This window comes from Ovis aries, chromosome 18, assembly GCF_016772045.2.
Source record: "Ovis aries strain OAR_USU_Benz2616 breed Rambouillet chromosome 18, ARS-UI_Ramb_v3.0, whole genome shotgun sequence".
NCBI classification, from domain to species: Eukaryota; Metazoa; Chordata; class Mammalia; order Artiodactyla; family Bovidae; genus Ovis; species Ovis aries.
In genome coordinates this window covers 26,869,959-26,896,377 of record NC_056071.1, presented here as the reverse complement: position 1 = coordinate 26,896,377, position 26,419 = coordinate 26,869,959, and the positions used below count along the sequence as shown (strand labels likewise).

The window sequence follows — 26,419 nt, the reverse complement described above, 5'->3', positions numbered from 1 at the left end:
GGAGAGACAGGAAGGAGCCTCTTGACTCCTATTAAGGATAGTCTGGAAAAGGACCATCCTGCTTCGACATGGGCAAACCTGGAAGACACTGTGCTGAGTGACGGACAAACACTCTGGGACTCCACTCATTTGAAGTCCCAGAAGAGTCAGACTCAAAGACAGAGAACACAGCTGTGGTTGCCAGCTGTGTCCCTTCCCCAGAGTCACACGTGGAAACCAGACCCCCAGGACCTGAGGTGTAACTGCCCATGGAGATGGGGTCATAAAAAGGTTGTTAAGGGGAAATGGGGTCCAGAGGGTGGGCAGTGATCCAGGGTAACTGGTGTCCTAATGAAATGATCTAAACACATACATGACAAAGAAGCCTGGTGTGCTACAGTCCATGGGGTCACAAAGAGTCAGACACGACTAAGTGACTGAACAACAAACACACACATACAAAGAAGGCTGCGTGAGGACACAGGGAGAAGGTGATGCACCAAGGAGAGAAGCCTAGAGAAGCCTCAGAGGAAACCAGCCCTGTGACACTCAGTCTTAGACCTTGGGCCCTGGGACTGTGAGACGGAGCCTCTCCTGTCTAAGCTCTGTCTGTGTGATTTTTTGCAGCAGAGCTGTCTTCTGGGGATAGGAGCTGTTTGGACAAAGAGGAACGTCCTGCAGGGGGTGGTGGAGATGGTCATACAACAGTGAATATGCTTCAACTACACACTTAAAATGGCTTAAATGGTAAATTTTACATTATGTGTATTTTGATACATTAAACATTTTTTTAAAAAGGAAAAGAAGGGAAGGCAGGTGAGAACTTACTTTGCTTCCAAGGCCAAGGCAATGATGCCGGCAACCATGGGGGCTGAGACCGAGGTTCCGGTGTGGCCGTCTGTGCAGCGCTGACGCAGGTCCGTGGTCACCTGGTGGGGGGAGAGGGGGGAAGCAAGCAGCCAGGTCAGAGGCTGCCCAGGACACTGCCCCGGGCAGGCTGACTTTGACCCAGGGACAGGAGAGGTGCTACGCAGACACATCTCAGGGGCAGAGGTTTCCACGGATCTGGCACCCCCCAGAGCAACAGGCTGATAGTGGGGTGGGGAGATGGGGTCCCAGCCACACACCCACACCTCTGCAGATGCACCCCGAGACTCCACAGAGAGACAGAATGAAACAGAGGGGCCTCCACAGCAAGACTCCTTGCCAGGCTCCCATCAATGACCCCCAAGTCGCCCCAACTTCAGAGCAGCATGAAAGACATGCAGGCGCCGGTGGCCCGGAGAGCATCTCTGCCGTGAGCCAGAGGCCGAGGATGGGTCAGAGGTCACAGACCACCCCTACCAGGATGTCCTCCTCGTAGCTGGCAGTGTCCCAAAGCCCCTACACTGCCTGCTGCAAGAGCTACACGCGGAGCGCCCTAGGGCAGGGCGCGGACTCTGAGTCTCACCGTGGCACAGCCTGACTGCACGCCCTGAACTGAGGTGGCGAGCTCACGGAGGCACAGGTAGGAGACATCTACTGTGCTAGGAGGGGTGCTGGCCCTGCAGTGACCCCCATGCTAGTGCAGATGGAGCGAAGGCTGCCACCCAGCCAACTGTTAAGTCAGGGGTTTATCCTGGATGATCCAGCAGGCGCGATGCAATCATAGGCCCTTACATCTGTCAGAGATGCAGCTCAGGAAGGACTCGATCTGTGCTGCTGGCTTTAGAGAGGATGCTGGGGATGCAAGCCAGGAAGGTGGGTGGCCCACAGCAGCCAGGAACTGGCCTCGGCAGCCAGCCCATGAGGAGATGGGAGCTCAGTCCTAAAACCACAAGCAACTGAGGTCTGCCAACACATGGGATGCGTACTGGACAGGCCCTCCTGTTGAGCCTACGGAAAACACGCAGCCCAGCTGACACCTGGACTCAGCCTCGTGAGGCCCAGAAAATGGGCCCGTGGAGGCTGCTGTACTTGTACCCACAGAACTGTGAGATGGCCCAGCTGTGCTGTCTCCAGCTGGGAATCTTGGGATCATTTGTTATGGTGCCAACAGGAGACCAACATACCTGCAACTGCCAGGCTCCTGCCACCTATTTGCAAATCCCTGAGAAAGAATTTCTGCTGTGGGGAGAGTCCAGAGCTTCTTACAACAAGAGTGTCTCTCCTTTGTCAGGGCCCAGCGAGGCCGACCATCACCCCGAGAGAGGGAGCCCACGCGGGTCACACACATAGGAAGACTCACAAGGTGCTGGCAGGGACCAGCCTACTCCCCTCCTCGACCCTGGGGAGGGCAGGGCGCAGTGAGGAGGCTGCACCCTCTGTGACCCCAGGATCCTCCTGCCAGTGGGCTACTGATACGCCCTTCCCAGGGCTGCTGGGGAAGCAACACCCGTGCCTGGCACATGCCTGTGCTCAGTCCAAAGTGGCCAGACGGAAATGGGGGTGTCTGGGCAGAAGACTAGGCTCTTGAGAGCAGGGCAGGCCTGGGGCTGGCTCTGCAGCCTCAGAGAAAAGGGTGTGAGCAGAGGAGCCTCCCCTGGCTGGCAGAAGGGGGTAGTGGAGCCAGGGGACCCTCTGTGCCGCTGGGGCGTGGCGTGGCCTGGGTAATGAGAATGTGAAGGCGGGACAGGTGCCGTCTCAGCACCAGGCAGTCATTGCTGTCGGCACTCAGTGCATGAGAGCGACAGGGGCCCCAGCTACGCCTGCCGTAGGACGCCTGCCCGAACACAGACATGAGCTGCCGAGCATCCAGCACAGGGCATGCCCCCTGGCAGGGTCTCTAAGGGACTCAGAGCAAACACCTTGCCTTGGCTGAGCTGAAACAAAATCACCTGCCACCCGTGCCACCAGGGAAGGGCCCTGGACAGCAGCTGCCCACTGTTTTCTCCTCTGCCCTCTGCCCAGCGACACCCAGTTACTGAATGTTAGGGCTCAGAGAATTCTTCATGAAGAGACGGAGGAATAAAGGCATTCTGTAGCTAAGGTGTGTGTTCGTGCATGTACACACACACATGCACATACACACACACATGCACTGGCTGTGTGACTCATTAAGCACACAGAGCTGTAAGCCCTGCTTGCACCATCCCCCTACTCCAGCCCAGGCCTCTGACAGGTCCTAAGTCCAAGCTCAAACCAGCTAGATATTTAAAGCAACAGGACACCATTCAGCATCTCAGCCCCATCCCAGGGGTGCGTGTTCCAGCAGAAAGGAAAGTAACAACTTAATGAGTACTTTCATGAGCTGGCCAAGGCCAATGCCAGGCTGGCAGCAGAAGGACCGTTGATCCTTCCGGTACTGCAGAGGACAGTGGGCAATGGGAAGCCTCAGGCTCCCACAAGAAAGTGTGACAATGTGCCTGCAAATAACATTTACAGATGTGGCCAGGCAGCAGGAGAAATGAAAAGCAGCCAGGGAGTTTTCAGGTTAAACCACGCCTGGCCAGCTCCAAGGTCTCATTTTTTAGACATCTAAAAACCATCCTAAGGACTGTGCACTTGAATTCTGCATTGACTTCAACTTGAAACCCTCCCCTCCTACCTTTTTTAAAGTATGAAAGCATCTGGGGAAGGAACAAGCATGAACCTCACCCATACACTAAAGTAAGAGCTATTTTTAAAAGATAAACCACACTGATTTATGTTCGTTGAAGCCACTGCAGCGGACAAAACCACTCTCAACCTAAAGGGTGTAGAAAAGTCCTTTTGTGAAGAAGGGAACACCCGAGACACTCGGATTTCTAAAATGTTTCAGCGTAGAGCCAAGACTTTCTCTCCTTCTCTTTCACACATGGAAACTGAACGGGCCAGTTGGACCCCAAGCAATGTGACCGCAGAATTTAGAAAGCTAAAAAAAGATACTGTGGTGAGAATGCACCCCATTCTTACAGGGTATTTTTAGACCCCCCGAGCCAGAGAGGGTTTTAATTGATATTCTGTGCCAAAATTAGAAAGGCAGGGTCCGAGGGAGGCTGCCAAGGGCCTGGGGTTTACCTCGAGGCGCAACCAGTTCCCTGATGGCGAGGCTGGCTGCGGCTGGGTCCAAACTGCCCTAACGGCCTCCTGGGACCTTGGCCAGGAACCCTGCCCGCCTCGGGTCCCAGAAGGACTCATGGGACCAGGAGCAGGAGCCCTTCCCCCTGGGAACCCCATCTGGACTCATGGGATCATGATCAGGAGACCCCACTCCCCAGGGCCCCCTGAGGGCTCATGGGACAAGAGCAGGAGTCACCATTCCCTGAGGCCCCTGAGGACTCATGAGACCAGGGGCAGGAGCATCCCCCTCCCCTCCCCGAGACCCTTCTCCAGACTCACAATCCTGCGCTCGTAGAAGGCCCCGCTGCTGTAGGTGGTGGCCAGGGTGGACGCACACTCCTCCAGGTACCAGGGCCTGTGGCCGTTCTCAGTCGTGCTGCTCACGGAGATGGTGTAGACGCTGTTCGTGTAGCCATCACAGGAGCAGTGGTCCCCCTCACGGCCGCCGTTCCCCGACGCCCAGACAAAAATGGAGCCCAGGCCTTGCCGGCCCTGGATGGGAGGGTGGGGACAGGTGTCAGCCCTCACTGGACGGCCCCGCTGGCTGGTCTCAGCCTGGCCCAGCACACCTCCCCCAGGAGGAAACTCAGAAGGATGCACTTGGACCAGATGGGGGCCCCAAGTGTGTGGTTTCTAGGCTTCCTCTTGATGTTAACAGAGTCCTTGACAAAACTCTGGACCCAGCAGAATGACTGGATGGTACTGAGGAGCCCTCCCTGCTCTTCAGGGGAAGATGCAGGCCCTCCCGTGACCTGTCCTGTCCCAGGGCCATGCCAGTGCCTTCCTCTGTAGCAACCCATGGGCATAAACGCCACACTGCCCCCACGTACACTGACATGGGAGCTGATGGATGAACCTAACGTTTCTGAATTGCAAGAGCTAGTCCTGGGAGAGAGGGGGTGAAGGTTCTGCAAAACCAGCTGCAGATGCACCCTTCCTGGGGAGCCAGCTCCTTGAAAAGCAGGTGGCCCAGGACCTATGGGACAAGGCCAGGTGCCAGAATGCCCAGGGCCATCCTAGGAGAGTGCCCCGGGGCCTCCACAGGGCCTCCACAGGGCCTCCACTGAAGCGCTCAGACTGCCAGCTTGGCCAAGCTCCATCCTCACCCATGGGCCCAACCAGGCTCCTCCAGCCACAGACACTGGCTAAACAAGCACACCAGTGCCAGATGGAGCTGACCTGTTGGTCCAAAGGCAGGACCTGCTAGTGGGTGCAGCTGGCCCCAGAGGGCGGAGCCAACACCCATCTCCAGATGGGCAGGCACCCCAGTCTCCTCACCCCTATCCCCGCAACCAAATATGCAGGAGGAAACCCAGGCTTTCCCCAACGACTGGATAATTTAAAGGAAGCTTTCAAAGGAATCCTGCAACCCTGGTAGCTGACTGAAGCCCTGCTTCTGATAGGATTGCAGACATGTGACCCTGGCACCCAAGGCCACCTGGGTTGAGGCATCCACCTGCCCCAGAGGTGCCAGGACACCTCACATGTGGACCAAGTGGACCCCAGGGCCCGCCCTCTTGTGCAGATTTGTCTTCACTCCAACATTCCCGCCAGCTCCAGCCTGGGGCTTGAGAGACAGCCCAGCCCCCGGCACAAAGCTGCCTCATCCACTCTTGTTCCCACATCTCTGGGGAGTCCTGTCCCAATGGCCAGCACAAAGGGCAGTTGCTAGGACTGAGGACACGGGTTTGTCTGTGCAAGTAACACACACGAAGCTCATACAAAGAAGTAAGAATCTGAATGAAATTCAGTCAGAGCCTGTCTCTGATTCTCTCACGAGAATCATCTCTGGACACCTTCACCTTCAGTCCTCACCACACTGTAGGTTACTGATCAAAGGCCGTCGTTACTCGAGGCAGGGGGAGCTACATTCCTGCTCCTGCTTTGCAGAGTGCTTACACTTGTAAGCACCCATACTCGTGAGTGCCCACACTGCCCACACTCATGACCACCCATACTCGTGAGTGCCCACACCGCTCACACGGCCTGCACTCGTGAGCGCCCATGCCATCCACACCACTCACACTCGTGAGCGCCCATTCCACTCACACAGCTCACATTCGTGAGCGTCCACACTGCTCACATTGCTCACACTCGTGAGTGCCCACACTACTCACACTACCTACACAGCTCACATGCAAGAGGACAATGCCTAGGTCTCTCTACGTTGCAGGCATGGGCTTGGCTGGTCCAGGTAAGCCCGAGTCTGTGTTTCTAATGAGCTCCCCAGTGATGCCGGCAAACAACAGGGGCTTAAATGCCAAAGGCTTGCCTCTCTTCACCCTGCACTTTGCAGGAACCCTGGACCCCTGAGTTCTCACAGGCGTCAGAGCATCCAGAGCCTCTCTCCCTCCTGGGAACAGTCTCCTGGAAAAGAGCATGGGAACGGGGCAGAGGAAACACCCAGGGCTGAGGTGTAAGGAATGTCCAAGCTGTCTCTGAGGATTGTGTGTTCATGTTCTGTATCTTCTGTTCACCTGGAAGCCACAGGATGGAGGCTCTAGGGCGGTGGTCCCCAACATTTCTGGCACTAGGGGCCAGTTTTGTGGAAGATGATTTTCCCACAGACTGGGGTGGGGGTGGCTTTGGTATGGTTCGAGCACATTACACTTATTGTGCACTTTATTATCTTTCCACCAGCTCCACCTCAGATCATCAGGCATCAGAAGCTGGAGACGGGGACCCTGCTCTAGGGTGAGGATGGGCCAACCCCAGCTGTGAACTCGCACTTCTGTTCACAAAGACACCACCTCCACTCCTCAGAATGTGTTTCGGCGTCTTGCCAGGGAAGCAGATGGCTCATCTGTGCGTGTGGAATGCTAGTGAATGCTTGGCACTGGACCCAGCCAGCCAGTGCCTTCAGCCACAGTGTGGTAGACTCTCCCCTTCTGGGTGACCAGCCACCTGAGGACCAATATCCAACACCTGTTTATGCTAAAGTACAGTGTCTGATGGCGCCTACCAGAACCTGCACCATCTACCAAGATGCAGTCACGTTTTGCAGGGGAGGCTGCAGGTGACAAGTGGGGCATCAAGGATGAAAACAGATGGAAGAATGTGGTTTGGTTGGAGACCATCAAACTTCTAGGAGGATTCTCAGTGACAGCTTCTGATGGTTGCAATTTAAGGCTCCCTATGTGACATATTTTATTCAGAAAGACTAAAAGAAAATAATGCAATGAACTCAGTATCTTAGAAAACTGACACGTGGCAGGAACCACGCGGTCCCTCTGCAGCTTCTGCACTCCTCATGGCTGAATGAGGCCGGCGGGGCTCAGAACTCAGCACACAGAGCCCTCAGAGCTCCCGACACTCCACCCTCTACAGCTCACCTATACACCTGAGAGAGGTCAGGCCCAGACAACCAGCCCATCTCCTGGAAACAGCTCATCCTCAGCGCTCAGAATCTTTAGAAATCATCTCATAGAAATGGCCGACACTCAGGATTCACATCTCTCAAAGAGCATCTTCAGGGACGACCCTGGTGGTCCTGTGGCTCTGACTCCGCGCTCCCAATGTAGGGGGCCCAGGTTCGACCCCTGGTTGAGGAACTACATCCTACATACTACAGCTAAAAGCTCACATCTGCAACTAAACTGCCCACGTACCACAACTTATCCCTGGCGCGACCAAGTAAGAGAATAAAGAAAATATCTTTAAAAAGCAGCATCTTCCATTCAGTAAAGTGAAAGTGAAATCGCTCAGTCGCTCAGTCGTGTCCGACTCTTTGCGACCCCATGGACTGTAGCCTACCAGGCTCCTCCCTCCATGGGATTTTCCAGGCAAGAGTATTGGAGTGGCTTGCCATTTCCATTCAGTAAAAGTGGTCTCTAACTTACGTCTAATTTTAGGAGGTTCCCCTTGGTGTCAAGAGTGACAGCCACATGACCACAACAAGGGATGCTGGAAATTGGGGCAATGAGATCTGTGCATCTGGCAGCGGCTAATATGCCCATGCCCTGACCTCCCAGCACCCGGTGAGCTCGGCCACTCGCCGAGCTGACTGAAGAGCCTGCACATCTCCTCGGAGTCATGAGGACAGAGGAAGACGTCTGTGTCCTGTGCGTGAGCTATGGACGTGCTGATGTCTACCTGTTCCCCGCTTCTTTTGTCGCATGAGTGTCAGGGTAAGCACAGAGCTGTGAGGGACGTGAGAACGGAGACCCACTCTGGTCACTCACTTCTCAGACATTCAGGCCCTGAGCTGCCGGGGAGGAGAGAGGGCAGGATAAGAAGGCTCACACTTGTGTACAGTATCGCGTGGCCTGGAGCCACCAGACCATGGGGTCTGAGGCTGGGGGTGTTCCAGGAAACAAACCCCCCAGCCCCATAGAAGGGAATTAATAGATAGAAAGTGACCAAACTCAGCACATCCAGAAAAGTGACCATATTGTATTATTCAGACAAAGGAAATCATCAACAAGGGCCTGTGGAGGGGGGTGAGGTGGGGTGCAGAGGGCGGTAAGCCTTGCTTTCAGGACAACCACTGGTACCATCTGACTTGTTAACTATGTATTGACCACACTTTAATCATGGTGCACAGTTTATAATAAAATAATAACTTTAACAGTATGGTAAAAGTATATAAATAATAAAATGGGGTTGACCCAGCCCCACTGTCCTATCTCCCATAGGAGAAGTCAGAGGCATAAACCCTGCCTCGGGAGGCCTGGACTTCCAGCTCTAACCTCACCGGCATTGCCTGGCCACCCAGGGCCACCGGGACACTGACCACAGGCCAGTGTCTACTCCAGGAAGCTGTCCTCACCCAGAAATCCACTGTGAGACCTAGGTTGTCTCCAGGACCCTCTCTGCCCCAGCTTTCCTGACTCACAAGGACCCAGAACTGATGACCATGGAGTGACTGGGGTGTCCTCTTCTGCCCCCCTTGGCCGATGGGTTGAGATGTTTGCTCTGACAGCCCCTGGTGGGCTCCACCCCAGACATCCTAAATGGCTGGGTGGCACACTGGTGGGGAGGGAGCACCATGGAGACCTGATGCCTTGGGGGTGCGGGGTGAGCTCACAGCCTGTGATGCATGGACAGAGCTCCAAGATGGGGGTTCTGTGGGCAGGTGGGCTGAGTCCCAGACACCGTTCCACCTGCAGAGCCCCACTAACAGGCCAGGTGGTCAGTCTAGGACCCCCACCACCCAGCTGCACACCCCAAGCTGGGGGCTGTCAGGCTGCGAGGCAGAGTCCTGGGGTTGGCAGGTGAGCTGCAGGCACCTTGGGAGCAGTGACTCTGTAATGAGATGACATCCATCTGCTCTAGTTTGGTGGGTGCTGCTGCCCTGAGCCCCCACTTGACTTCTCCCTCGCTCTGGCCCTGGTCCCACCTCATCCTGTGTCAGGGCTCTCTCTGAGTCACTCTGACTCTGTGTGTGATCCTCAAATTTATTTATATATTTATTTAATTTGGTGGAGCATATAGGGTATTGCTTCCTTGATCAGGGATGGAACCCCTGCCCCCATACAAGTCTTAACCACTGGACCTCCAGTGACATCCCTCAAATTTATTCACTGCTACCTACATGACAAGATTTCTCCTTACTTCTATGTTGGTTACTTAATAAGACAGACTGCAAACCAGCATGAAGCTGATCCCATACTTGTCTCTTAAAGGGTGAGAAGTGGAGCCCTTCAATGTGCAGAGAAGATCATCTTGGGTTTGTAGAACTGCTTTTAATATTATGTTTTTGGCTCCTTTATTCTTTCCGGTTTTTAACTGTTGAGAGCCCTCACTCTGCCCCTCACCCTGCCCTCCCACCACGGCTCTGGGTCACCACACCTTTCTGATGCCGTGCTCGAAGGCCTGTCTGGCCAGCCGGCCGGGCCCGTCCACCGTCTTGCCATCATCGTCCGGCCCCCAGCTGGCGCTGTAGATGTCGATGTAATTGGGTCTGGTGCCCAGAGACTTGGCCTCCACCACATCGGTCACATCTCCATCCAGCATTCGGATGCCTGAAAGCACAGGCGGATGTGAGAGCCGTGTGGATGCTGGCCCCTCATGGGCGGGGTTCCCATGTACAACATCGGGCCCCACACTCAGCTGAGACCCCAGCCACTAGCAACTCCCACCCTGACAGCCTGGAAACCCTGCTTGAACACAATGTCAGAGAAATTCACAGCAGAAAGAGAGGGATTCAGACCTGAGCACCATCGCAGGTTCAACGATGGTGCCCACAGCCACGTGGGCCCTGGCTGAGGCCTGAGGGAAGGCTGAGGTCACCAGACAGCTGGCTCCTTATGGCTGGACGGCCTCAAGAGAGAGCAGACACCAATGCCAACTGCTTCACCTGCTGGCTCTGCCTGCTCCCCACTCCTTCACCCTCCATGGACCGCAGGCTTGTGTCCCCAGGCTCAGGGTTGACGCCCTAACCCCATGCCAGCATATCTGGAGGCAGGACTTTCAGGAGGTTCGGATGCAGTCATGAGGGGCCAGGGCAGGACTAGCAGACTCAGGAGAACAGATGGCGAGAGCGTGCCTCCCATCTCCTCTGCCGCGTGAGGACACAGATGGCGGTCATCTGCCAGCTGCCACACTTCGGGGCCATCGCGAGAAAGCAGTGGGCTGGCACCTTGAACTTGGGTTTCACGCCCCCCAGAGCTGCGAGCCACAAGGGCCTGTGGTTTGAGCCGCCTGGTCTGTGGTATTTTCTCACGGCTGCCCAAGTGGTTTGGACCCTTAGGTGCCTGGTAGCAAGATGCGGGGCTGCCACCATTGTTCAAGACTGGATGTGACAGTACAGGACGGGGGGTAGGGGGTGGACACTTTGTCACCAGCTCCAGAGAGGAGGCCTGGGGAGGAGGCCCCTCACCAACGGGAGGTGGGGGGAACATGGGGCAGGCCACCGGGGAGACCCTGCCCGACCACCTGTTGCAACCAGTTAGTGACCACGGGGCTACCTCATCTCCCTAAGCTTCTGACATCTGTAACGTGCAGTGATGAAAGCTGTCAAATCTGCTGAGGCACCAAAACATCAAAAAAGATGGTTCACAGCCACTGTGTCAGCAGCTGGTCTGACCCTAACTGTAAAAACCGGGGCAGTAGAACCTACTTCCAGGGGCTGTTAACAATAACTACTTTTTACCTTTATTTTTAAAACATTTACTACTTGACACATGAAGGATTGCCTGGGACACACGTTACAAGCCTACTAAATAAAGCCTGGTACACGTTAGTTACAGAGCCTACTAAATAAAGTAACAGACAACATGAACCTCCATCTTGGGAAAATATGAACTTGAACACCTGAGGCCTTGACCCAGGCCTGCCCCTCACACAGAAAAGTACTAAGAAATGTGCATTAGTTTATCCATTGCCTTAACAGTGGGTGCTTTAATGAGTGGAAGCGGGCTTAAATAACATAGGGTGTACTGGGAATTCATCTTTTGTCAGCTACTTATGTTATAAATACTTTCTCCCAGTTGGTGCCTTGTCTTCTCACTTTGTTTATGGTGTCTTGATAAATATGAGGTTCTCTGTGTAAGAGCCAAATCTTCTTTGGGCTTGTCAGCATCTGTGGAGGATGGACTCCCCCCGTGCTGTATTTTCTCCTTTCTGATTTCTGGGGGCCCCCAAAACCATGCCTCCTGGTCTCCGGTCTGTGTGTCCAGGGCCCCTGTCTCCATGGCTGTGTCACAGATGGGACCTTGGGGCTCTTGGAGCCATGAACCCTGAGAAGGCGCCACAACCAGTACAGGATGCTGGCTGCTTCGTGAGGCAAAGATACAGCCCCGGGGCAAGATGAAGCGCAGAGTGCTTCAGGGGGAAGAGAGCAGGCGCTAGACAGTCCCAGGGTGGAATCACATCCCAGCTGCGTCTGGCCTTGGGCCAGGGTCTCACACTCTCTGAGCCCATGTTTTCCGCAAAACCTGCTGGGGCAGTCGGGAGGATAATAACACCGGGGCCCTGATGCCCTCTGCTTTCTGAAGAAAAAGCAGCTGCTTTCTTCATGTCCTTATCTTTAGCAATGGATTCTCCAGGGCAAGAGACCCCACCAACCATACACACAGCCAAAACCAAACCAGTTCTGCCATCCAGGTGGTGACAGTAGCCTGCCACCCTCAGGCCTCTCCAGGCCAGGGATGGGTGGTGGAATGCCAATGTCTGAACAGGAACAAGACGCCAGGAGACATCCCCCAGGTACGTAAAAACAGAGGACCAGAATGCTTCCCGACACCTCTCACATGCCTCCTCCTCCATCCTGGAGGAAGAGCGACTGATGTGTGAGGAAGAAAGCATGACATACTGAGTTTTTAATTAAGCATCTGTTTTCCCAACACTGACAAGCTGCCAACAAGGAAAAGGTAAATATTTCCAGTGGAGACCTGCTGTTCTAGTACTGGCATTAGATGCGAATGGCTCTCTGGAAATACCCAACTGAAGAAAACAGTCATCATTTCTTTAATGAAAAAATAAAGACCCATTTTCCATAAACTGTCAGGTACAAAAATAATGTGGACAAACCACCTGGATTTGGTTTGTCCTGGTTGTTGGTGTGCCCACAACTGGGCAGCAGGCTGGGTCCAGGGCTCCTGGGAACAGGACATGCGGGGCTGACCCGTCTACTCTGAGGTCCCATCTAGGGAACAAGGTGGGAGAAGTGTGATGAGGAGGGGGAGGGGGCTTCGCAGGGCCTGCTGGGCAGCTCAGCCCCTGGCAGAGTCACATCTGGGAAGACTGCACAGCTGGGCTTGCCGCAAACAGTCACCTTTCCACAGACTGACCTGCACCCACAGCAGCCTCACTGTCCTGGAGAACCCGATGAAAGCACTGATTTTACAAGTCTCCTGAGGAAGTTAAAAAAACAACCACAATTTTCTCATAGTGACCCATCCTTCCTCCCTTCCCCTGCTTCTAATTTACAGAAGAGAATGACAACCCACTCCAGTACTCTTGCTAGGAGAATCCCATGGACAGAGGAGCCTGGTGGGCTACAGTCCATGGTGTCACACAGAGTCGGACTTGAATGAAGCAACTGAGCACACAGCACATGCAAATCACAGGCTTGAGTGCTGCGGGCAAACCCACCCAGGGCCACTGCATTGCCCCTGCAAGTGCCCTGCATCCGTCCATGTTCACAGGCCAGTGGGAGGTGGGCGGTGCTGGACTTGCAGACAGGGTCTTAAAGGAGTAATTAAGCTGAAGTGAGGTCACATGGGTGTACACTCATCCAACAGGCCTGGTGTCCTTCTAAGAGGAAATTCCGACACAGACAACCCAGACCAAAGGATGACCACGGGGAGACAGAGATGAGCAGCTATCTGCTGGTATAGAGAGAGGCCTTGGAAGAAACCAGGCCTGCCAACACCTTCACCTTGGACGTTCAGCCTCTAGAACCGAGAGAAAAGGTTTCTGTTGGTGAGCCAAGGAAAAGACAACCGGAAGAACACCCCCTTGCCCTCCTCCCTCTCCCCAATAGGAAGTCAGCCATCAGGCCGTCTGGAGGAGGGAAGGGGAGCGGGATGTGGGCCCACTCTTGTCTGTTGAGAGGTAGTGTGTTTTGCCTTCAGCAAATGAATGGCAACGCAAGAGCAATGAACAGCGGCAAGTAAAATTAGATTGTGGCTTCCTGAGTGTGACAAATGGGCCTCCCCAACAAATTTTGCTCATTAATCCCGAGTTTATTTTAGCAATTTCCACAGAGAATTGATTTCATCTTTTTTTCCACTAAAACTACAGTATATTCTGTCCTACCCACAGCCATTCTGGGCTGAGGGAGGTTGCAACAGTTGTTTAGAAATGCTGCAAACCTAAAAGGCTTCTGCTCTCATTATGGCCCAAGACAAACAAGCTCTCAGATCTGTAAACATGCCTGCACTGAACAGCCTCCTTCTAAGACCTGAGGCATGTCTGCGGGACTGGGAGGCACATGTGAACTTGCCACAGGGTTACAGGAAGTGTCCAGACACCACAGTTGACCACCACACCAGGTCTCCCTGGGCTCCTGTTCAGTCCGATATCCCTCACGGTGGAAGCGAGGCAGGAGCCAGCGGTGATCAGTAAACTCTTGGGCCCCTCAGAAGAGGCCTCTCCCAGTAGGTCTCGCATGAACCCTGTCTCTTATTTTCTGTATTCTGATGCTTCAGGCCTTGCTGACCCTGCAGGGACTGAACCCCCACACTCCCAGGCTGGCCAGTTCGTAGAGATGGTACAGGAGGCCCCCAGGATATCTTCCTTCGGCAAACCAGACAATCCAGAGCCCACCTCACAAGCATGTCTTTCATTGGTGGTGGTGGGGGGGGTCTTACCTTCAGGTTACTCTCCACTTGCCCCAATCACCCCAGGGCCAGGAACCAGACCACCAGGGGCAGCCCCTAAGCCCCCAGCCCTGAAATGATTCAAACTAGCCCATCTTAAGCCTGTTTACCCCTCCTCACTTGTCTTTTATGCAGAAACCACAATAAGGGCTGCAGATCACTGCTTCCCTTGCTCCTTCTGCCTCCAGAGAGACCCTGGAGCCTGCCATGTGTCCCCCCTGGCAGCATGACCCATTCTCTTGGGAACTGTGAGTGACAGACTCTACTCAGGGACCACTGTCTCCTGACCTGTGGGCCTGTCATAACTGAATAATAAGGAAAACTTTATTTCAAAACAGGTCACTCTTTCATAATCAGATTCTGCTGATTCGTCAGAGAACAGTAAAAAGTGGAAGAACCTCAGCAGTGCGCTGGAGATTTGAAATCGTGACTGAGTTTCGTGGTTTCTGCACCAGGAGCAGGGTCCAGAGAGCAAAGGAGTTCAAGGAGGGCTGGTGGGGTGGGACAGGGGGACAGCAGGCAGGACAGGGACTTAGCCCCATAGGCAGGAATGTGAGGAGCCCTGAAGGATGTATGTCCTATGACAGGATGCCCTGAGCGGGCCTCTGATGAAGACCAGAAGGCAGTGACAAGAAGACAGTCACACCACCCAGCAAGAAGGCCATTGGCTTGTCACGCAGGCTCGGACATGCTGTGTGTTCTCTCCCTGCCTATCTTTCTCACAAGCCCCCAGGAGCAGAACTGCTTACACGGACAACCTCAGAACCGCACATGCAGCCTAGAATCGGCTCACCTGTCCTCTGGGGAGGATGGTGGCCACACCTGCCCATCTCCTCCTTCCTAAGGCTCCTCTCAGCCTCAGGGTACCATACCCAGCAGGTGGGGGCCTTTGATGAGAATGTGGAGGCTGTGGCTACCCATAGTCACTAAATCCCCCCAAACCTCCCAATGCATTTTAAATTTTCCTGCAGTTAAAAACACACTTGGAGTCTTTGAAGATTAATCTGCAGCTTAAATTGTACTCTTAAAATACTCATAAGCCTAAACAGCTTAATGGAAACGCTAATGAGACTGAGTTCTGTGAGCCTGAATTAACATAATGAACTAATTTATGGGCAAGGATTAATTTAGCTGTTATGTACTTAACATTCTCCTGTTTATGAAAGGAAAAGCATGATTCAGTTCCCCCATCAAAACAGGGAACAAAAACACCAGCAGGAATGTGGCTGCAGCACTTGTCCTTCCCAGAAACAGTCAACAGGCTGAAAAGGCACCTGCCTTTTGTCCTTCACGAGGCCTGAGCAGGACACCTTTCAGTTCCAGGGCACCACCTGCCCCCCAGCAGCCTGGGGATCTGTCCCTTGGGCTGGGGGGCTTCACTGAGCTGGAGTTGGACACAGGGGCAGGTTGTGCTCCAGGTGACCCCATCCTGCCTCAGGGAAGTGTCTGAGTCCTGCTAAGCATCAGCTCAGGGGAACAAGTCACCAAAAGCCAGATGCCCCCTAAAATTAAAAAGGCAAGGGCTTCATCACGCACCCTACAGGTGACTTCACCCAGCAAGTTTTCCTTAGGCCAGGGCCAGGTGAGCATCCTACAGGATGTTGGGAGGGGCCCTAAGGTCAGAGGACCCGATGCAGCAGCCTGGCTCACCCCTCCAAGTCTGGGAGGGGCTCTCAAGGAACCAGCCGGGAGGGCTCTGTCTGGAACTCACCTGGCAGGTGAGACACTGATGACGATGAGCTGAAGGCTGGTGGGCGCACGTCTGAGCCCACCCACCACCACTCCCAACCAGAAGCAGACAGGGAAAGAGGAATGGGGAACACTAAGCACAGGGCTAAAAATTTTTTTAATTAAAAAAAGGTTAAGAGAGTGAGAGAATAAAGACAGCGAGGAGAAAGGGCAGGGGAGGGCTCGCCATCCTCTCTCTGTGACTTCCCAGGTTGTCCCAGTTATCACAGGAAGGATGGGGAGCACGGCTTAGAACATATGAGGCTGGAAGAGAGAAGCAAGGCCCAGTTACCTTTGGAGGAAATGTGAATGCAGCCAAGGAGGACTCACATGCCCACTGCGGAGCATGGACCCTTCTATCTGCTCTGCGCCTCCTCCCGGGAGTGGTGGCAACAGTCTTCACCCGGTCACCGCTGCAGCACCAGGAGCCACAGCTGCAAAGGGGCGACCTCGGCTTAACGTCAGGGGCCTGAGCTCACATGTTGGCTCTGCCAGCAGCAGTGGTGCGGACCCAGACGCAGCAGGCAAGCCTCCGCTCTGCCAGTCTCCCCTGGTGTGGAGCAACTGTGCTAACACCCAGCTCCAAGCATCATTCTGAGGACCAGATGCACAGATGACTATGTGTGTTGGTGCAGCATCTGGTAACTAATGGCAACCAGTGACAGCACTGAGCGCCATCACAATAAAAATACCAATTGGCCAGATGACGAAGGGAAATCGAGCCCCTGGTCCACCTCTACTCAGGGCCCTAGAAATAACAGAAGCAAGAAAAGAAACGAATAAAACAGCAACAGCCCTGGAAAACAAGGGACAAGAGGAGGAGGCAGGGAAGGAAGCTGTGGCGGGGGGTGGAGTCGGGGCGAGGGTGGTGAGGGGGATGGGGTGGAGTGGGATGGGTGAGGGGGTGGGGTGGTTAGGGTTAGGGTCCTGCCATGCCAGAGGGTTAGGGTTGGGGTTAGGGTTAGGTGGGTGGGATAGCCACCTCCCCTCTGGGCTGCCAGTGGGCAGCAGCAGGCTTCATTCAGAGTCTGACACCAAGGACGAGGGCACCAAGGCTGGACAGGGAGAACAAAGTGGGCAATGGGGGGGTCCAGTACCACCTTGCCAGACTCTAGCATCTTCTCTCAATAGTTGACAGAACAGCCAGACAGAAAATTGGCAAGGATGTGGAAGAACTCATCACTACCAACAACCAATAGGGTCTCACTTCTAGAACATTCTATGCAACAAGAGAATACACGTCCTTGTCAAGTGCATGCAGAAGACTACCAAGATAGATTCACCCCCTGACCTCAATGAATCTAGGAGAACTGAACTCCTATCCAAGTGTGTTCCACAACCACGAGGGACTCTAACTTGGACTCTAACTAGTAACCAATGGTAGAAAGAGAACAGAGCATCTCCAAACAGCTGGAAACAAAACAACATGCTCTTAAATAATCTATGAGCCCTAAAGGAAGTATCAAGGGAAAAACAAAACATTGAACTGAATGAAAAGGCAAATACAACGTATCAAAATCCGTGAGACATGGCTAAACTTACTGCTATGAGAGAGATTTACGGCACCACCGTTTACATCAGAGAAGAGAAAAACATCTCCAATCAATAATGGAAGCATCCACTTCAAGATCCTAGAAAAAGACTTCGATAAGCCCAAAGCAAGAGAAAGGAAGGAAGCATAAAGATGGGAGCAGAAAACAATGAAGCTGAAAACAGAAAAACACTAGAGAAAATAAGCATAACAAAGAGCTGGTTTTCTAAAAAGATTACTAAAACTTGGTAAACTTCAAGTATGAATGACTTAAAAAAAAGGGGGGGGGGTGGGGAGACCCAAATTACCAACATTAGGAATTAAACAAAATATAACCACAGACTCTACTGCACCAAAAGTGCAATAAGAGAATACTACAAATAACTCTACACAAATAAATGTGACAAGTTAGATGAAATGGACCACCTCCTCACAACATACAAACTACCACAGTTCTTGCCTGGGAAATCCCATGCACAGAGGAGCCTGGAGGGCTACAGTCCATGGGGTCACAAAGACTCGGACACAACAGAGTATATGTGCTCTGCACTCAGTATGAAATAGACAATTTGAATAGCTCTGTAACTTTTCAAGAAATTTAGTTTGTAACTAAAAAAAAAAAAAAATCTCCCCCCAAAAGAGATTTTTTAGGTCAGAAGAATCTACTAGTAGTTAAAGAATTAACACCAATTCTACACAATCACTTCCAGAACATAAAAGGGAGGGAACAATTCTCAATTCACTTACTGAAGCTAGGACTGCCCTGAGACTAAGATCAAACACAGTGTAAAGAGAGAGAGAGAGAAAAAAAATTACAAACCAAGACTCCTCATGAACATGAAAACCCTTTACAAAATATTAGCAAATGGGTTTCAGTAATGTATCAAAAAGGAAAAGAAAACATCATGGCCAAGTAGGGCTTACTCTACAGACAATACTGGATCAATATTCAGAAACCAATAACCCACCATGCTAACAAGCTAAAGAAAAATCACATAAAATATGTCACTCGATGAGGAAAAGGTGGTGACAAAATTTTACACCCATGCATTCTTTAAAAAACTCAAAAAATTGTGAATAGAAGGGAGCATAATGAACTTTCTAAAAAACATTTACAAAAAAATTATTCTTAATGTAAAGGTCCAGACCTTGTTCCTAAGGTCAGGAACAAGGCAGGGATGTCTGCTCTTGGCTGGAAGTTGTAATCATGGTGATAAAGCAAGAAAAGGAAATAAAAAGCACATGGATTAAAAAGAAGAAATAAAATTCCCCCAATTTGCAGATAACAGTATCAAGTATAAAATCTAAAAGAATCTACACCTAGAACTAATAATGAAGTTTAGAAAGGTTGCAGGATACAAGATTAACATGCAAAAAGCATTTGTATTTCTGTATGTTAACAATGAACACATGAATGTCAAAGAAAAACAATGACTTTTATCATCATTTAAATAAAATGAAATAGATATAAACCTAACCAAACATGTATGAACTTGCATGGTGAAAGCTTCATGGTGCTGATGAAAGAAATCAAAGATATAAATAAATGAAGAGACATATTGTTTCATAAACACAGTAAAGAGGTCAGTTCTCCCAGTTACTGTACAGGTTTAACACAATTCCTACCAAAACCCCAGCAAGATTTTTTGCTAGATATTGACAAAATACTGATAAAACTTGTACAGAAAGGCGAAAGAATTAGGAAATATAAAGTGGGAACAATCAGTCTACCTTATTTCATAACTTTCTGTAGCTACGACAGCTAAGACTTTGCTGTACTGGCAGACTGACACAGGCACATAGATCAATGGAACAGACTGAAAGCTCAAATATAAACTCATACAAATAACTCAAATGACTCTGGACAAAAGTGCAAAAGCAACTCAGTGGAAGAAAGGCACTGCAACACACAGTGCCACAGCAACTAAATGTTCATAGGCAAACAAAACAAAAATAAGAAACCCTGACACAGGTCTGACACATTATACAAAACCAGCTCAGAGTGGATCTCAAAATGGAACTAAAAAACTTTTATAAAACTATAAAGCTTTTAGGGAAAAAAAAGATAATATCTTTAGAATGTAAGATAAAGCAGAGCTATAAGATTGATATAAAGAAAAATGACCCATAAAAGTTAAAGTTGATCAATAGGATTTCATCAAAATTTTAAAATTTTACACTGGAAAAGACATAGTTGAGAAGGATGAAATGACAAGTTACAAAGCAGGTGAAAACATTCACAAACAACATCATCATCATAGCACAAATAGCTAGAGCATATAAAGATCTCTCAACACTTAATAGTTAAAAATTAGAAAATGAGAAAAAAGACATGAAGAGACATACCACCAGAGCAGACACACAGATGGCAAATAAGGACATGAAAGGATGCCCCACATCACTAGCCTTAGAGAAATGCAAATTAATGAGATATCACTATATACCCATCAGAAAGGCTAATGTAGAACCCATGACAATACCAAATACTGGCAAGCAGCAGAGAACTGGATCACTCGCACAGTGTCAGTGGGAATGACAAATGCCACAGCTTCTCAGAAAAACACTGCCAGTTTCTTAAAAAAAAAAAATGAACATGTAACTTTCCATAGAACCCAGCAAGCTGCACTCCTGGACGTCTATCCCAAAGAAATGAAGACACTGCTCACACAAGAATGGAAGAATGCTCACACATTCATACAAGAATGTTTCCAGGAGCTTTACTAGTTACACCCCACAAACTAGAAACCACACAGATATCCTTCAGTGGGCGAGTGGTGACACAAACTGTGTTACGTCCATACCATGGAATACTATTTCTCAGTGAAAAGGATCAAACTGCAGATGTATACAACAACCTGGAAGAATTTTGGAAGAACCATAATGAGTGCAAAACACCAGTCCCAACAGTTACATAGTATATGGTTCCTTTTTTTCAAGTTTTATCAACCTTTATTACAAATCAATTAGATAATAATAATCACAAAACTAAGTTCAGAAATTAGAAGATAAAAATTATTCTGACTAGAGAAAAATAAATTTTTTAACATTAATATTAAATAAGTTATTAACAAGTTGGAGAGAAAATGTTTGAATACGGAGAAGCTAATATTTCTGACTTAAAAATCAATGTGGTCCCATACTCTACCCAGACATTGATTATAACCTCTAGTTAAAAGTAAGAAAGCTGGGAAGGAAGATTCTTGAACTTCATTTCTTCACATGTTTAAAAACGAAAGGAAAAGAAAATTTTATTTAAATCAATTCTTTTGGACTCAAAAGTTTTGAATTTTTGCTTAAATTTTAAGCTCTCAACTTTAATTCTTTCTCGGGAAATACAACGAGGGCAAAGTTTACATTTAACCCTCTTAGAATCTATAACACATATTAATGGAACATCTTCATGCATACATTGTAACTGGGATATTTATATTTATCAGTACCATGATTCAATCCCACCAGAGAGTACTCAACAATCTCTGTTGGCCAATGTGATCGGGTACTGACTCTGGGATAGGAAGCAGAGTGACTTCTTAATACGGGGTACAACACGACTGAGCAACTAAGCACATGCACGCACACACACACACAAACACACACAAGAGACTGGTCCCCAGAGTTAATTCACTTTTGCAAGAGGAAGACATTTCTAAAATATTGCTAGTCCCAAATTATGGCTCCATTTATACATCATTTTTGAAATGAGACAACAATGGTTGCCACAGGTTAGGGAAGGAGTTGAGGAGTGGTTGTGTCAATAAAGGGGCTACATGAAGGATCTATCTGTGACTCTGTTCTCTGTCTTGATCAGTGCTAGTATCCTGATTGTGATGCTGTTGCTGTACTTACACAAAGATCACCATGATCGAGAACTGGGTAAAGGATACACTGGATCTTTATGTATTGTTTCTTACAACTGCATGTGAATCTATAATTATTTCATTTGGACACTTGATTGAAAACATCCCAGAAGGTAAATTATTTTCAATATGTCAAAACTGCAAAGATAGAGTATCAGAGAACTAAACAGCTGAGCTTAGGGATTCTCCCAAGACCCAAGACAAAAGGTGAAAGGGATTAAAAGTTTGAAAGTTAAGAGGCTGAGTTTCAGTCACTGTCTTATTAATAAGAGTTCTGGGAGGATGGAATGAGGAAAAGTCAAGCAAGAGAGTCAAATAAATAACAGAAGGATCCCCTGAAGCCAAGCACAGAAGTCTTTAAATTTCAATCTCAAATCTAAACAGTGATGACTAAAGAAACTGTCCCCCCCCACCCTTAGTAGTTAAGCTCACATGATTTCTGGAGTGTAAAATGATTAATAACTCAGGAGGGCCAGACAGGAAAAGGAAAACAAACTCATATCGACACACAGGTTGAATCCCAAAATGAGGAAAAGAAAAAACAATCCTGTAAGATTCTGGAAGAAGAAGGAAGTTATCTGAAAAGGAGCAAAAAATAACATTGGCACTGGACCCCTCATACCAAAAAAACCCAGGGGATATGGGTTTTAAAATTCCCAGTGAAAATTATTTTGAACTTAAAATCTAAACTCAGGCAAATCTGCTGGAAGAAAATAGAGACTTCAAGAACTCAGAAAGTTTACTACCTAGATAGCTATCCATATATACAGCAAAGCACTCAAACATATCTTTTGAAAGAATGAAAGACCTTAGTAGAGAAGAAAGTCTTGTAAAATAAAACAATTACCATAAAAGAAAGACATAGGATCAAAGAGAAAAAGGTAACCAAAGAAACTGGCCCATCTTTGCAGTGAAGCCCTCATAACTGTTGCCACGTAATGTAGAAATATAGTAACAACACGGACTGAAAATCCTGGATGATGCCAACGTGGGAGACAATGCCAATGTGGGGGGCAACGGAGGAGAGAGGAAGAAGGCAGACAGGAGGGGGACTACAGGAGGGTTCTTGCTTAGCTCAGGAGAAGTGGCAGGTGCAGATCAAAGTGCAACATTGCAGAAAGATAAATTCAGATAGGTGTGTTTCAAGGTGTTAGAAAAACAGAACTGGAAAGCACAAATTTCAAGCCATTACAATGAAAAACAAAGAAGAAGCAACAATCTACATCAATCTAGCAAAAGGGAGTAAGTAAAAGGAACCATGAAAAACAGTAAAAAATATATAAGTATGTAATTTAATACATTAGAAAATAATTAACAAAAGAAAAATCAAAAAAACAATAACAAATACATCTGGAATCAGAAGGTGACTACATCAAATTCCCTTTAAAAGAGATTCTTCAGTTCAGTTCAGTTCAGTCGCTCAGTTGTGTCCGAATCTTTGCGACCCCATGAATCGCAGCACGCCAGGCCTCTCTATCCATCACCAACTCCCAGAGTTTACTCAAACTCATGTCCATCGAGTCAGTGATGCCATCCAGCCATCTCATCCTCTGTCAGCCCCTTCTCCTCCTGCCCCCAATTCCTCCCAGCATCAGGGTCTTTTCCAATGAGTCAGCTCTTCACATGAGGTGGCCAAAGTATTGGAGTTTCAGCTTTAGCATCATTCCTTCCAAAGAAATGCCAGGACTGATCTCCTTCAGAATGGACTGGTTGGATCTCCTTGCAGTTCAAGGGACTCTCAAGAGTCTTCTCCAACACCACAGTTCAAAAGCATCAGTTCTTCGGTGCTTAGCTTTCTTCACAGTCCAACTCACATCCGTACATGACCACTGGAAAAACCATAGCCTTGACTAGACAGACCTTTGTTGGCAAAATAATGTCTCTGCTTTTGAATATGCTATCTAGGTTGGTCATAACTTTCCTTTCAAGGAGTAAGCATCTATTAATTTCATGGCTGCAATCACCATCTGCAGTGATTTTGGAGCCCAAAAAAATAAAGTCTGATGCTGTTTCCCCACCTATTTCCCATGAAGTGATGGGACTGGATGCCATGATCTTTGTTTTCTGAATGTTGAGCTTTAAGCCAACTTTTTCACTCTCCTCTTTCACTTTCATCAAGAGGCTTTTTAGTTCCTCTTCACTTTCTGCCATAAGGGTGGTGTCATCTGCATATCTGAGGTTACTGATATTTCTCCTGGCAATCTTGATTCCAGCTTGTGCGTCTTCCAGCCCAGCATTTCTCATGAGGTACTCTGCATATAAGTTAAATAAGCAGGGTGACAATATACAGCCTTGACGTACTCCTTTTCCTATTTGGAACCAGTCTGTTGGTCCATGTCCAGTTCTAACTGTTGCTTCCTGACCTGCATACAGGTTTCTCAAGAGGCAGGTCAGGTGGTCTGGTATGCCCATCTCTTTCAGAATTTTCCACAGTTTATTGTGGTCCACACAGTCAAAGGCTTTGGCATAGTCAATAAAGCAGAAATAGATGTTTTTCTGGAACTCTTTTGCTTCTTCCATGATCCAGCGGATGTTGGCAATTTGATCTCTGGTTCCTCTGCCTTTTCTAAATCCAGCTTGAACATCTGGAAGTTCACGGTTCACATATTGCTGAAGCCTGGCTTGGAGAATTTTAAGCATTACTTTACTAGCGTGTGAGATGAGTGCAATTGTGCGGTAGTTTGAGCATTCTTTGGCATTGCCTTTCTTTGGGATTGGAATGAAAACGGACCTTTTCCAGTCCTGTGGCCACTGGTGAGTTTTTCAAATTTGCTGGCATATTGAGTGCAGCACTTTCACAGCGTCATCTTTCAGGATTTGAAGTAGCTCAACTGGAATTCCAGTAGTGATGCTTTCTAAGGCCCACTTGACTTCACATTCCAGGATGTCTGGCTCTAGGTTCTTAGATGGTATCAAAAATTTTTTTAAAAAGTAGATACACACTGCTTTGTTGTTTAGTTGCTCAGTCATGTCCAACTCTGAGATCTTGGGGACTGTATCCTGCCAGGGTCCTCTGTCCATGGGATTTCTCAGGCAAGAATATTGAAGCAGGTTGCCATTTCCTCCTCTAGGGGATCTTCCCAACCCAGGGATAGAACCTGCATCTCCCGCATTAGCAGGTGATTTTTCAGTTTTTTAACCACTGAGCCACCAGGGAAGCCCACATGCTGCTTACAAAAGGTTAAAAATAAAGAAATGAAAAATACATGAGGAAAGCGATGATAAAATAATTTACCAGGCGTGGCAATATTAATATCCCCTAAAGAACAATTAAAGGCAAAAAGAGAATATGACAAAGGGAGGATTTTTATACTGATTAAAGAAAGAGCCATTATAAAAAAGAGATGATAACTTTTATGCATCTTGTAATGTAACTATGAAATGTGTTATACTGATTAAAGAAAGGGCCATTACAACAGAGAGATGATAACTTTTATGCATCTTGTAATGTAACTATGAAATGTATACACCAAAACAGAGAGAAAGCGACAGATCCACAACTGATATGAAGACTAACATCCCTTCTCAGAAAGAGAACAGGCAGACAAAATACAAGATGCCCACACACCTGAAGGAGCTCAGTGCAGCCAGGTGACAAATGTGGCCTCTGCAGGCACCAGGCAGGCAGGATAGGTGGCTGACATGGACAGCCCTAGGAGACCAGGCGTTGAGCTGGGTGCGGAAACTGCCCTCTCAGGTGGCCACTCTGCAGCCCCAGCTAAGCGTTGCCATGAAGGAACGAGGGCCAGAGGAGCCAGAGCTTCTCATTTTTTTCAAGAGAAGCGGCAAATTCCTATTTTCTACATAAAATCTCTTGATCCATAAATGTTGCCTCTAGTTAAAAAAACAACACTGGTGTAGGCCACACAAAATACATCTGCAAACCAAGGAGGCCTGGGGGCGCGGGTGCACCTCTGGTCTAATTTGTAGAGACTTGTTCGCATAAGCCTGGAGGAAAAGTACTCCTCAAGTACTCATCACAGACCCACTGGAATGCTCATAAGAAACCGAGCATGTGCTAGACCACACAGAGAACTTTACAAATTCAGAAAGGCAGAAATTATACAGAGAACAGTCCCTGATTCCAATAAAGTTCAAAATTAGCAACAAAAGGAGCATCCAAAAAATTCTATATTAAGTTGGAAAAAACATTTAAATCCCTTATAAATAATTTTTTAGCTAAAGGGAAAAAAAAATCAAAGCTGAAATTAAAGATTGTTCAGAAATGAATAATAAGAGCACTGTGTAATTAAGCCAGAGATAGGTAATGAGAGGAAAACAAGTAAAATGTTTATTACTTATTAAAGCACATCAAAGCCTGAAAATAAAGAACAAAACATTCTATTCAAGGAGGTAGGAAAAAATAATAAAAATTTAAAAGCTGGAGGAATTAATAAACAAACAAAAGTAGAAATTCATGAGTTGAAAATAAAAGAACTCAATAAAAAAAAAAAAAATCAAGTCTCAGCTGTGGGAGGGAGATGAGGCCGCATCAAGGAGCTAGGGAAGGTGGAGCTGGCCTCAATCCAGGTCCCGGGTGAAACCTGAAACCGCCCAATCCTGGGAGAGCTAGGCAAGAGCCGAGCAAGAGCAGTCGGCCCTGGATCACCAGGAGCTGTGTACTGTGCTGCCTCCACTGGCTCTCCAGAGGGGCAAGGCAAGCAAGCCGAGTTGTTCAGAAGGAGGTACGGGACCAGATAGACACCAGGAAGCCAGGGAAGGACGGGCACATGGGGTGCTGACTCAGGCATGGACACTGGTAGGGTGAGGCATGGGGACCAGGTAGACTCGAGAAGCAGGGGACGACAGGAGGTGCTGACTCAGGCATGGACACTGGTAGGCGGAGGCATGGGGACCAGGTAGACATCAGGAATGGGGGGACGACAGGGGGTGCTGACTCAGGCAAGGACCCTGGCAGGAGGAGAGAACGGAGTGCTTCCAGACACTGGCACAGGAAGATCCTGAGCTCACCTCCTCTCATAGATACTTAATAATCTAAACTATATATTAATATGAAAAAATGTCCTCTGGAGAGAGAC

General features: G+C 49.0%; 1 protein-coding gene across 2 annotated transcripts in view; it reads right to left on the bottom strand.

Moving 5' to 3' along the window:
- PCSK6 (proprotein convertase subtilisin/kexin type 6) overlaps positions 1 to 26,419 on the bottom strand; it is a 171,614-nt gene that overhangs the window by 58,209 nt on the left and 86,986 nt on the right. For both annotated transcript variants that reach the window (XM_027957143.2, XM_027957144.2), the window contains exons 7-9: positions 9,790 to 9,962; positions 4,279 to 4,491; positions 808 to 908 (exon numbers count right to left, since the gene is read on the bottom strand). In XM_027957143.2, the coding sequence (XP_027812944.1) occupies positions 808 to 908; positions 4,279 to 4,491; positions 9,790 to 9,962 (487 nt within the window). The remainder of the gene's footprint in view (positions 1 to 807; positions 909 to 4,278; positions 4,492 to 9,789; positions 9,963 to 26,419) is intronic.